This window comes from Thalassophryne amazonica, chromosome 6, assembly GCF_902500255.1.
Source record: "Thalassophryne amazonica chromosome 6, fThaAma1.1, whole genome shotgun sequence".
Classification (NCBI taxonomy): domain Eukaryota; kingdom Metazoa; phylum Chordata; class Actinopteri; order Batrachoidiformes; family Batrachoididae; genus Thalassophryne; species Thalassophryne amazonica.
This window is the reverse complement of record NC_047108.1, coordinates 89,882,489-89,895,517: the sequence shown is the minus strand read 5'-3', so window position 1 is coordinate 89,895,517 and position 13,029 is coordinate 89,882,489. Positions and strand designations below refer to the sequence as shown.

The window sequence follows — 13,029 nt, the reverse complement described above, 5'->3', positions numbered from 1 at the left end:
CCATTCGTTTCAGACGTCTGTGACATATGTCACAGTTGTGCTTGCATGGATTGGATATACTGAGCAAGGCTGTGGAAACCAGCTTCTTGGGTGCTTTTGTTGGTGAGGAAAGGTTTACTTTGACTTCATGGACAAGACTGTGATTGTCAATGGATGGTCCCCACAGTGCTTGAGAAGCTCAGTGAGGAGTTGGAGTGTCTGGGTTTGCAACTGTCCTGCAACGAGACTAAGATCCAAGGCTTCAACTAGGCTATCAGAAGTAGATCTGTACGTGCTGAAAGTGTCAAACTTGCAGAGACACTTACCTTATCTGTGACATTCAAGTCTTTGCATCCTCAGCCTTTGAGATCAAGAGATACGTGGAAAGAGCTGGTGGACGCGTTTAGTGATTCCAATATCTTTGGAAGAGAATGAGGGTTAAAGTCATGTCCTGGTGCCTCTGGTCTTGCTGTATGGCTGTGAGACTAATGAGTGACCTATAAGACTACAAATAGATATCTTTGGTATTAGGCTGGGAGGATCTTTGATTATCACTGGAATTACTTTGTGTCAAAGGAACGGTTACTTAGGGAGACTAAGATACTACTCCATAAGTTGGAGAATCACTTTGGGATTGCTGGGAATGTGCTTGACATAACTTGGGATACAAAATGCAAAACTTGCATGCACAATTTCCCCAATCACAGCCACAGAAGCCTGTAACTTCATCTGGGTTGTCTGGGTGTCTTGGTGGCTTTCCTCACTCTCTCCTTCTTGCACAGTCAGTTTTTGAGAACTGTCTAATCCACACAGATTTGCCATAGAGTGCCATACTATTTGTATTTCTTCATAACTGATGTAATTAAAGTTCAAGAAATGTTCAGTGACTTGGAAATGTTCATGCATCCATCCCCTGACTTATCTGAAGGAAACTGGTAATTAAACTGATTATTTAGAGGTATTATACCAAAGGGACCAATTACTTATGCGACCCATCATCTTGACTTTTCTATTTTTAATTAATTTATATCACATTGTAGAGATTTGCTTTCAGTTTGAGTCTAAGAAAGAAAATTTTAGAAATTTTTAGATCGAGAAGCCTGATTTACTTTTTGTATTTGAAATGCCATAAACAAATTAAAATTTGTGAAATACCAAGGGGCTGAATACTTTTGCAAGCCATTGCACATTGAAACTGCATTGAATTGAGGAGTGTCACTTGCATTGTGAAGGAACATCAGCTATGACATTTTGGCCATCTGTTTCTCTGGGAATGATCCTGGACACAAGTGCCTCAGATCCCTATCAGCTGGAGAAGGCCAACCTGGCTGCAGCAGACAGATGGATAGTTGGGGAGGTGATGGTCTAGTGCAGGGGTGGCCAAGTTCGGTCCTCGAGAGCCACCTTCCTGACACTCTTAGTTGTCTCCCTGCTCCAACACACCTGAATCCACTGACACTCTTAGTTGTCTCCCTGCTCCAACACACCTGAATCCAATGAAAGGAGTCTGGATTCAGGTGTGTTGGAGCAGGGAGACAACTAAGAGTGTCAGGAAGGTGGCTCTCGAGGACCGAACTTGGCCACCCCTGGTCTAGTGGTTAAGCGTTGGGCTTGAGACCAAAGGATCCTTGGTTCAAATCCCAGCCTGACCAGAAAATCACTAAGGGCCCTTGGGCAAGGTCCTTAATCCCCTCGTTGCTCCCGGTGGGCGCCCTGTATGGTAGCACCCTCACATCGGGGTGAATGTGAGGCATTGATGTGTAAAGCATTTTGAGCATCTAATGCAGATGGAAAAGTGCTATATAAATTCTGCCCATTTATACTTCTAAATAGTGGTGATGGACTTCTTGTGTGGCTGGGTGGTTGATATCCAGGACCCAGAACCACTGCATGCTCCCATAAATGCGCTGACCTGATTTCCAACTTTAGACGAACTGCCACAGGATAAAACGCCATTTCTCTGAAGGGTTGTACAAACTGGAACAGCCTTCCAACAACTATACGAGACAGTCCCACCCTGAGTGCTTTTAAAAATGAACTTAAAAAAAATGGCTCAAAAACAATCAGACCTGTCAACACAGGTAAGATGTGTATAATGTTGTGTATTTAATATAATTATTGGTTGTTGTGTGTCTGAGGACTACAGATGGAAAGTAGCTTTTAGTTAAATCTGGCGTATTTACACAATGGTATGAAACTGTACAAAGTGTTCATTAACGTGCATTGTCCTCATCAAATAAACAATAAAGAAAGAAGAAAGAACAAGCCCAACCCAGAAACAGCCAAAGTGTAGCTTGCAGTGTGACTCCTGTGCAGCAGGACATTCAATTCACATAATTAAATAAGTTATCACAGTTGTGTAATGACAACTTGCATGAGTTTCATTAAGTCTGTCAATAAGGATTGGATGCTTTAGGAAAAACAGCCTGGAATCATTTCGGTGCAAGTTTTGCCAACGTGGATGTAAGATAAAAAAAAAAAAAATGCTGACACGATTTGAGATGGAACACACTTATTTATTTATTTATTTATTTTTAAAGAAAAGAAGTATGTATGATTTTAATTCAGGGACAAGTGTTAGAATTTATTCCCAAAGAGTTGGGAATATATTTCCATTCACAAGCTTGGCCCGCCCTCTTAAAAAAATAAAAATAAAATTAAAAAAAAAGGGAGGGGGGGTTCCCCGCCTCCTTTTTTTTTAAAGAGAAGAAGTATATATGATTTTAATTCAGAGACAAGTGTTAGAATTTATTCCCAAGGAGTTGGGAATATATTTCCATTCACAAGTTTGTCCCGCCCTCTTAAAAAAAAAAAAAAAAAAAAGTGAGGGGGGGGGGGTTCCCCGCCTCCCACATCGATCCGATGGAGCCCCGAAACTTTACAAGTTTTCTTTTCCAGCAGACCAACGCTGCAAGATCAAGCACCGAAGGTAGGCAATACAGCAACTTTATATGTTTTAATCAGATCACAGCTTTGTCTGATTTTCCCCATCAGGGTCGTCTTGCGAGGCACAGCCAAAGAAAATATTTAATTTTATATATTTCTCGTTTGATCTAATATTAGATCGGTTGATACCGTGACGTCACGAGGAAAAGAAGGCGAGGATTATTCTTTATTCAGCGTGTGAAATTTCCTGCTTTGTTCAGGTCACACAGTGACGCGCATCATTTAGCGATAATCCACGAAAAAATTCCTATTTGCAGTGATTAGTGTGCTTGCACGTGCACGCGCGGCGTGAAACAACAAAATATAAACGCAACACTTTTGGTTTTGCTCCCATTTTGTATGAGATGAAGTCAAAGATCTAAAACTTTTTCCACATACACAATATCACCATTTCCCTCAAATATTGTTCACAAACCAGTTTAAATCTGTGATAGTGAGCACTTCTTTGCTGAGATAATCCATCCCACCTCACAGGTGTGCCATATCAAGATGCTGATTAGACACCATGATTAGTGCACAGGTGTGCCTTAGACTGCCCACAATAAAAGGCCACTCTGAAAGGTGCAGTTTTATTTTACTGGGGGGGGGGGGGGGGGGGGGGGGGATAACAGTCAGTATCTGGTGTGACCACCATTTGCCTCATGCAGTGCAACACATCTCCTTCGCATCATCCGTGAAGAGAACACCTTTCCAATGTGCCAAATGCCAGTGAATGTGAGCATTTGCCCACTCAAGTCGGTTACGACGACGAACTGGAGTCAGGTCGAGACCCCGATGAGGACGATGAGCATGCAGATGAGCTTCCCTGAGACGGTTTCTGACAGTTTGTGCAGAAATTCTTTGGTTATGCAAAACGATTGTTTCAGCAGCGGTCCGAGTGGCTGGTCTCAGACGATCTTGGAGGTGAACATGCTGGATGTGGAGGTCCTGGGCTGGTGTGGTTACACGTGGTCTGCGGTTGTGAGGCTGGTTGGATGTACTGCCAAATTCTCTGAAACGCCTTTGGAGACGGCTTATGGTAGAGAAATGAACATTCAATACACGAGCAACAGCTCTGGTTGACATTCCTGCTGTCAGCATGCCAATTGCACGCTCCCTCAAATCTTGCGACATCTGTGGCATTGTGCTGTGTGATAAAACTGCACCTTTCAGAGTGGCCTTTTATTGTGGGCAGTCTAAGGCACACCTGTGCAGTAATCATGGTGTCTAATCAGCATCTTGGTATGGCACACCTGTGAGGTGGGATGGATTATCTCAGCAAAGGAGAAGTGCTCACTATCACAGATTTATACTGGTTTGTGAGCAATATTTGAGAGAAATGGTGATATTGTGTATGTGGAAAAAGTTTTAGATCTTTGAGTTCATCTCATACAAAATGGGAGCAAAACCAAAAGTGTTGCGTTTATATTTTTGTTGAGTATATATATATATATATATATATATATATATATATATATATATATATATATATATATATATATATATATATATATATTGCTGTTGGAATGTCACGTGCTTGCAGTATTTTAAGGTTCAGTTCAATGCATGTTTTCTTTCATGTTTGTCTTTATTATGAATTTTCAGACTAATAAAACACGCACGTATTCTGAATCTGGGTTCACTTTTACAGGTCAGCAGTGGCAAATCTGCAGTTATACGCACATGTGCTATTTAAACTTTGCAGGATTTGGTAGGAAGATGTAATGTCTGCAAAGACATCATTTGGTCCTAAATGTAGCTGCTTACACTTTCTGTTGTTCCAGCTTCACTCCACTGATGACAAAATGTGCCGATTGTTAGTGCTTGTGGACATAAAATACCCCCCCCCCAAAGAATTTCCTTCACCCGATCATAACACCGCCATACTATAAATATTTACCCTTTGAAATCCAGCCTCTGTTTCTCACAATGAACAATCTGTTGCTGAAATATGAAGCCAACACGGAAGTATCAAAACATGCAGTTCTGATCACTTGGACACTTGATGATGGCTCTAAAAGAGAGTTTATCTTCATGGAGCTCAGTGTTAAAGTTTCCAACTGCGCCATTGTGGGGGTGTCCTTAAAGCTGTAGTAACACTCCTTATTCTCTGTGAAGCCCGTAAAATTTTCACAGAAAGCCAGATAAATTTTTCAAATGGTTTCCAGCTGCTTGTCTCTAACAGTTTCTGAAAAAATTCTGATGGGAAAAAAAGCCCAAATCATTCCGCCATTTCCTGACAATGAAAATCCAACGAGGGGGCTGGACCACTCCTCCCACAAGGCGTGCCCACAGGCGAATGACGCAACCGACAGGCGTGGAAAAACTCACGCATGCGCACGAAGGTTCAAGCTTGGCTGACGTAAAAACATATGAATCAAATCCATATAGTTTTTGAAAAAAATAAAAAGGTCCGTTACTTTTCTCACAGACCTCATATTATTTTAATTTTTACAAAGCTATTTTTTCCATAAATTTATGAATATTAAGGGATTCGGTCACTTTGAGTGGCAGTTACTGTGTCAGGCCAGCCACTAGCTACTGTAGACTAATGCATTTGTCCTTTCTGGACATATCGTGACAAATATCTGAGATGATATGGCTTACTGTGTGGTTAATTGTACTAACAGACCACCTAAGAAATCTGTAGTCCAGTATTTTTATTATTGAGTTAAATTTCAGTATTATTAATTTTTTTTGTTAATGCCAGTAGCACTAATTAGCAGCAATCAATAGCTTGGTGATGTTAGCTCCAGTGATTGTGTCCCAGTTACTGAGGTTTTATGCTGGTCATAGTCTTTAATACCTGCACCCAAGCCACCTGTTATGAAAATTAACACTCAATCCACAAAAATATGTGTAAACCTTAACCACGTTTACATAGCCTGTTAGCCTTAGTTAGCTTGAGGCAACTCTGTTGTGATTTGGCGCTATACAAATGAAAATAAATTGAAATTGAATTGAAAATTGAAAAAATTGGTAACTATGAGATAAGTAAGTATTTTTGGGTTTCATTCATCCCGCACAGGTCTTGTCAGTCAGTCTTGGCCAAGTTTCAGCCCTTTACCCATTTAGGGATTGGCCAGAAGTTAGATAAAGTTAGCTATTGCCAAGATAGCTACATCTTGGTAATAGCTAACTCAGTCTATGGTGTGTGTGTGTATATATATATATATATATATATATATATATATATATATATATATATATATATATATATATATATATATATATATATATAGTCTGTGGTTCTGCCTGTATGTTTTCACCAATTTTACAAATTTGCATTTGTGTCCTGTTGGAAGACTGAATGACATTTATTTAAAAAATGCACCGTTCCATGTTTAATAATCCATGTTTAACAAAATAATAATGTCATCTGGCCCCATCAAGTAAAAATAAAAATCTCTGGAGCCGCCACTGTCAACAGGTCTTTACATTTTTGTGCGAACATCAGAAATTACAACTTGTAGGAAAATGCTTTCACATCTGTTGCAGCAGTTATCTCCATTATACCCCAGAGACCTTGAGTCCAGTTTTACTTGAAGAACATTTGTTAAATTCTTTGACTTCTGTGACTCCCTTGTAAACAGGAATCACTCAGCATGTCCCAAGGTTGTACAGTTTAGGAAACAATGTAATACCAGCTCATGATGAGAGCTAGGTGCCACAAAACTAGAAGCATTTCAACAGGAATTATCAAAATAGTTTGACACTTGTGTCATGTAGGACAATTCTGAGGTGATCTTTGATCTAGACATTTTAGCATGAAATGCCACACTGGCGGGTACAAAGGTCACAAATGCAAGCAATGGGGAAAGGAAGAAAAAGTCGAATAGACAACATGTGTTCCAACCTGGTCTCACGGCAAGTCGTGATGCGGTGCACCTGGAAAGTATTCACAGCACTTCACTTTTACCACATTTTGTTATGTTACAGCCTTATTCCAGTTATTCAAGTTTTTTTTTTTTTTTTTGGAAATTTATTAAAAATTAAATTACTAAGAAATCACGTGTACATAAGTATTCACACCCTTTGCTCAATACTTTGCTGATGCACTTTTGGAAGCAATTACAGCCTCAAGTCTTCTTGAATATGATCCCATAAGCTTGGTGCACCTATCTTTGGGCAGTTTTTGCTCATTCCTCTTTACAGCACATCCATCTCAAGCTCCATCAGGTTGAATGGTCTGGGCTCTGGCTGGTCCACTCAAGGACATTCACAGAGTTGTCCTGAAGCTGCTCTTTTGATGTCTTAGCTGTGTGCTTAGGGTCATTGTCCTGCTGAAAGATGAACCATCGCCCCAGTCTGAGGGCAAGAGCGCTCTGGAGCAGGTTTTCATCCAGGATGTCTCTGTACATTGCTGCACTGAACCTTCCTTCAATCCTGACTAGTCTCCCAGTTCCTGCTGCTGAAAAACATCCCCACAGCATGATGCTGCCACCACCATGCTTCACTATAGGGATGGTGTCTTGTTTCCTCCAAACATGACGTCTGGTATTCACACCAAAGAGTTCAATCTTTGCTGAATGTTGTTTCTCATGGTCTGAAAGTCCTTTAGGTGGCTTTTTCAAAGTCCAGGCTGGCTGCCATGTGCCTTTTACTAAGGAGTGGCTTCCATCTGGCCACTCTGCCATACAGGCCTGATTGGTGGATTGCTGCAGAGATCTTTGTCCTTTTGGAAGGTTCTCCTGAATGCTGGAGCTCTGACAGAGTGACCATTGGGTTCTTGGTCACCTCCCTGACTAAGGCCCTTCTCCCCCGAATGCTCAGTTTAGATGGGCGTCCAGCTCTAGGAAGAGTCCTGGTGGATCTGACCTTCTTCCATTTACAGACAATGGAGGCCACTGTGCTCATTGGTACCTTCAAAGCAGCAGAAATGTTTTGGTATCCTTCCCTAGATTTGTACCTCGAGACAATCCTAGCTCAGAGGTCTACAGACAATTCCTTTGACTTCATGCTTGGTTTGTGCTCTGACATACACTGTCAACTGTGGGACCTTATATGTAGACAGGTATGTGCCTTTCTAAATCATGTCCAATCAACTGACTCCAATTAAGCTGTACAGACATCTCAAGGATGATCAGTGGAAACAGGATTTTCAATTTTCCAATTTATTTTCATTTATATAGCGTCAAATCACCACAGAATTGCCTCAAAGCGCTTCACACAGGTAAGGTCTAACCTTACCAACCTCCAGAGCAACAGTGGTAAGGAAAAACTCCCTCTGAGGAAGAAACCTCAAGAAGACCAGACGCAAAGGGGTGACCCTCTGCTTGGGCCATGCTACAAAACATAAATTATAGAAAACTTCATGGACGAATATACAAGAAATGCTATTGGCGCACAGGACAGGAGGATCGCCAACACGAATACAGCTCCCATCTATGGATGGAGCTGCACCTTAAACAGAGAGGAATAAACAATCAGGCATCAGAAAGACAAAAAATACTGTATAATTTGTCAGCATTAAACAACAAGAAAAACAGAGAAATACTAAGGTGATCACCGGTCACTAGCCCTAAACTTCACTAAAAGACCCAGAATTTAGGTAAAGTTGAGGCCGCAGCCCGCTCCAATTACTAATGAATAAATTAAAAGAGTAAAAAGCGTAAAACAAAACTGTACCAGTATGCTAGCCATATGAAAGGGAAAATAAGTGCGTCTTAAGTCTGGACTTGAAAGTCTCCCTGTTGCCCCACCTGAGCTCAATTTCCAGCTTCATGGCAAAGGCTGTGAATACTTATGACCATATGATTTCTTAGGATTTTATATACAGTACAGGGTGGGCCAATAAAGTGTTACTACTTTTTGATCGTATACAAGTTTTTGAAATAAGATCTTATTGGAAAATTTTATTTACAGACTTGTAACAGAAGCATCAAATTAACATTTGATACCAAAGGTTTCCCACTTTGTCTCTTGTTTTCCGCACAGTTTAATAATTGATGACATGTTCAATCCACGTTCCTCTTCTTTGGATTACAGCTGCAACACACACATTGAAGTTTGTGATGACACTGCCACACATCTCAAGAGGGATTCTCTGAATTTCTTTTTCATCCCTCTTGTGCGTGTTGCAGCTGTAATCCAAAGAAGAGGAGTGTAGATTGAACATGTCATCAATTATGGAACTGTGCGGAAAACAAGAGACAAAGTGGGAAACCTTTGGTATCAAATAGTAGAGAAGCTTGAATCTTTGACTGGACTGGGTTGCTTGACGCAAGGACGTTTCGCTTCAAATCGCAGAAGCTTCCTCAGCTAAAATTTTTTGCTCTGGTAGTCTGACTTCTGTCTGACCCTCTCGACAAGGGTCAGACAGAAGCTTGCACTGTGCACAATTTCTCCAATCACAGCCACATAAGCCCAAAGCTTCTCCTGGGTTGTCTGGGTGTCTTGGTGGCTTTCCTCACTCTTCTCCTTCTTGCACAGTCACTGTGTTTTTGAGAACTGGCTACTCCATGCAGATTTACGATAGAGTGCCATATTGTTTGTATTTCTTTGTAATTTATGTAAATTCAGTGGCAGCTTTACCATCAGAGAGCCTCGTCCACAACTATCACAAAAGGCTCCAAGCTGTCACTGATGTTAAAGGGGGCAATACAAAGTATTAATAACAGGGGTATGTAAACTTTGGATCAGGTTAATTTGGGTAGTTATCTTGTCATTTTGATTTAAAAAGAGGAAACACAATTGTTTGACAATAAATGGCTTCACCCACTAACCATGAGTGAAAAAAAAAACTTTTGTGTTGTCATTAATATTCTCTTAAAAATGGCCAAAAAAGCAAAAATTCTGCCAGGGTATATAAACTTTTTGAGCACAACTGTATGTATGTGTATGTGTGTGGGTGTATATATATATATATATATATATATATATATATATATATATATATATATATATATATGCAAAATTTTTTCATATTGTCATTACAGGGTATTGTGTGTAGAATTTTGAGGGGAAAAATGAATTTCATCCATTTTGCAATAAGGCTGTAACATGACAAAATGTAGAAAAAGTGAAGCACTGTTAATACATTCTGGATACACTGTATACAAGAAAGCTGGAAACATTGGCAAATGTTATTTTTTATTCACTCTATTTTCTTCTATTTTATTGCAAAGGTGGGCATGAGGAAATACTCATTGTGAATGTTAGCAGGTGTCCTCAGTGGTGGGCATAGTTCAGCTAATCAGCTGACAGTTAATTAGCAAAGCCAAATTTTTCATGAGTGGATTAGCTTTTCAATTTACTTTAAAAACCGTTAGTGGACCAGTTAGCTTCCACTAAATTTTGTTATGCTAATATTAGTTCCGCAAGCATTTTTTAATCAAGTGTAATATTGAAAAACATTAAACTGTAAAGTTCCTATTGGAGTTTAATACACTAATCCAATAAATGAACAGGCATCACCTCGAGGAGGTGGAGGAGCAAGAGGTCAAGCCAGAATAAATGCATTAATTACATTCTTAAAATTATTTAGCCATGTGTATTTTTATTTCATAATATTTCTTACTAGAAATCGTGGCAAAATTCTTTTGGACTGGCATTATTGGTAAATCTCCACCAGGTGGAACTGTTGCTCCATTTCAAGAACCTTGAGTACAGCCTGCTGTGGGACATGATGATGACCAACCTGTTGCTTATATTAGTAAATTAATTTAATATTTTCTGTACTGGGAATATGTTGAATGTAAACTACTGTTTAATCTTATTTGTTCAGTTAATAAATTTTCTATATCTTGATTATTATCTGATCTAAATTCATATCATAAAAATTAGTGGTTAGCTTCAGCTAATTTTTTTTTTTTTTTTGGTTTGTTTGTTTAGTGTAATCACAGGTAATATTTCAGCAGATTAGTGGTTGGCAAAGCTGACCTTTAGGTTAACTAGTATGTCTACTACTGCATTCCAAGGAAACACACTTGTTTTTAGGAGAGTTACAAATACTGAAAATTGTACCTCAGATAATCAGTTTTCTGTTCGCCTCAATTAGAAGCTGTGTTCATATGGCAGGCAGTGTTCCTACAGAAGGGAGGCTTTGTTATTGCAGCACTGTTTTTTCAACAGCTGGTAATTTTGGTTGGGTTATTATTGTGTACAATTCCCTTACCTCAGTCGGATTTACTTTGGCCACATTTCCAAGAGTAGGCATGGAAAAATGAACATTTGGAAGGTGGTCAAAGGGTTATGAAGCCTAAAAGGTGATTTTAATCACGTGTGTTAAAATAATAAAAAACAAAATAATAGTACGACGCTGATTGTTATCAGGCAGTGCACCATGAAACAGTTATAATTCCTCTGTATCTATCATCACTCTACTTTCACAGGTTGAAAGACACTAATTCTTTCTCATCTGGATCACAATCAAGCCTGAAGAGGAGAATTCTGTTTCGATTTATATCCTGTTTAGACGCTGAAAAATGTACATTCAGAGTGCAGCACTGTTTTTATGTTGGCTTGTGCTGCGGGTGCACGTTTGTCTGAGCCAGAGAGACTGCACAGGTGCAAACTGTCCTGTTCTGGAGAACTGCATCGAGATGGTTGTTGGTAAAGCCCCCTGTTGCCCCACCTGTATACAGAGGGGCTGCACCTGTGAGGGCTACCAGTACTATGATTGTGTCCAAGCTGGGTTCCAGAAAGGGAAAGTCCCTGAAGGGGAATCTTACTTTGTGGACTTCGGAAGCACTGAATGTTCTTGTCCTCAGGGAGGAGGAAAGATAACCTGTCATTTCATTCCCTGCCCTGAAATTCCACAAAACTGCATTGATGTCTCCCAACCTGCAGATGGATGCCCACAATGTAGACGAGTTGGCTGTATCCATGGCAACAAGAAGTATGATGCAGGTCACTCTTTTCAGATCGACCCATGCCAGGTGTGCCACTGTCCAAATGAAGGTGGGCAGCTGATGTGCTTACCCATCCCTGGCTGTCACCTACAAGGTGCACATGAGCCCCAACGAGTTACCACCACCAAGAACAACAACCCTTTGTCAGACAATCGTGACAGCCGACACATGAGTCCTCTAGAACCACTTTCCAAGCTGCCGCTGGGAAACACTCTGCCCCTATATAAGCCGGACCCACCCAGTTCTGGCACAGAGGATTATGACTACACACTGGTGGAGCCTACATCTTCCACTGTCCAAGATCGGGCCCAACCACTGGAATCTACTGCAGTACCACAAACCTACCCAGAGTCAAGCTCCAGTTCCTTTATCTCCCATGATGACAGGAGGCAAGAGTTGAGAGGCAAACAAAAAAACTCCCATCAAGACAGGGATGGAAAGGATGAGGTCAAATTCAACATAGATCCAACTACTACTGGAGCTCAGAAAGAAACATCGACCCCACTAACTACAACTACAGTCACCACAGAGAACCACCGGACCCAACAAGAAGGTGGTGAACAGACCATTAGACATAACAGGGACAGCGTGGTGCAGGAAACAGCAACTGCCCATGGCAACAAGAGCGTCAGACACATTGGCCATCGCAAACACGGCCAGGGTAGTCACGGGTCTCCCTCAGTAGGCCAGAAACAACAAAATAAAGTCTCAGAGGAACACAGGCAGGATGTTAGTAAAGTGAAGCAAGGAGCATATCTCATAGTCCAGCAAGGTTCTACCAGCAGAACTCTAGAAAGAGTCATGGCGGAAGGAGAGCAGCCGCACAGACAGTCTCACACCCTGAACAACTACCAGGCCCAGGATGTGGAAAGATACACAGAAGGTATGTTTGAATAGAAATCACAAGGCCAGTTCTTCCAGTGGTGCACAACCCACGATGGAACAATCTGATCCTGAGCAGATTTGTTTGGAGCGGTTGTATAATTTTGATTTTAGTATATAACATATAATATACAAATAATGAATGTTTATGAGTTCAATGGTACGAATATTTCATGAATATTTTGCCTCGTTGAATGGTACATTTCATATTTCACCACATTGAATATTCGTACCATTTAAAAGAATGTAAAAACATTCATTATTTGTTTTATATAATTGCTAAAATAGATCCTTGTCATTTGATATTATATTAATTTATAAACAAATGAAAAGGGACTTACATTTTGGTGCATCACTGCTGCTTTGACAGTACTGGACAGTCCAACATGAA

At 40.4% G+C, this 13,029-nt stretch overlaps 1 protein-coding gene across 3 annotated transcripts in view; it reads left to right on the top strand.

The window, feature by feature from the left end:
• Nucleotides 1–2,806: 2,806 nt before the first annotated feature.
• Nucleotides 2,807–13,029, top strand: part of LOC117512622 (fibulin-2-like) — a 90,172-nt gene continuing 79,949 nt past the window's right edge. For all 3 annotated transcript variants that reach the window (XM_034172766.1, XM_034172767.1, XM_034172765.1), the window contains exons 1-2: nt 2,807–2,908; nt 11,238–12,639. In XM_034172766.1, the coding sequence (XP_034028657.1) occupies nt 11,331–12,639 (1,309 nt within the window). In that variant the 5' untranslated portion in view covers nt 2,807–2,908; nt 11,238–11,330. The remainder of the gene's footprint in view (nt 2,909–11,237; nt 12,640–13,029) is intronic.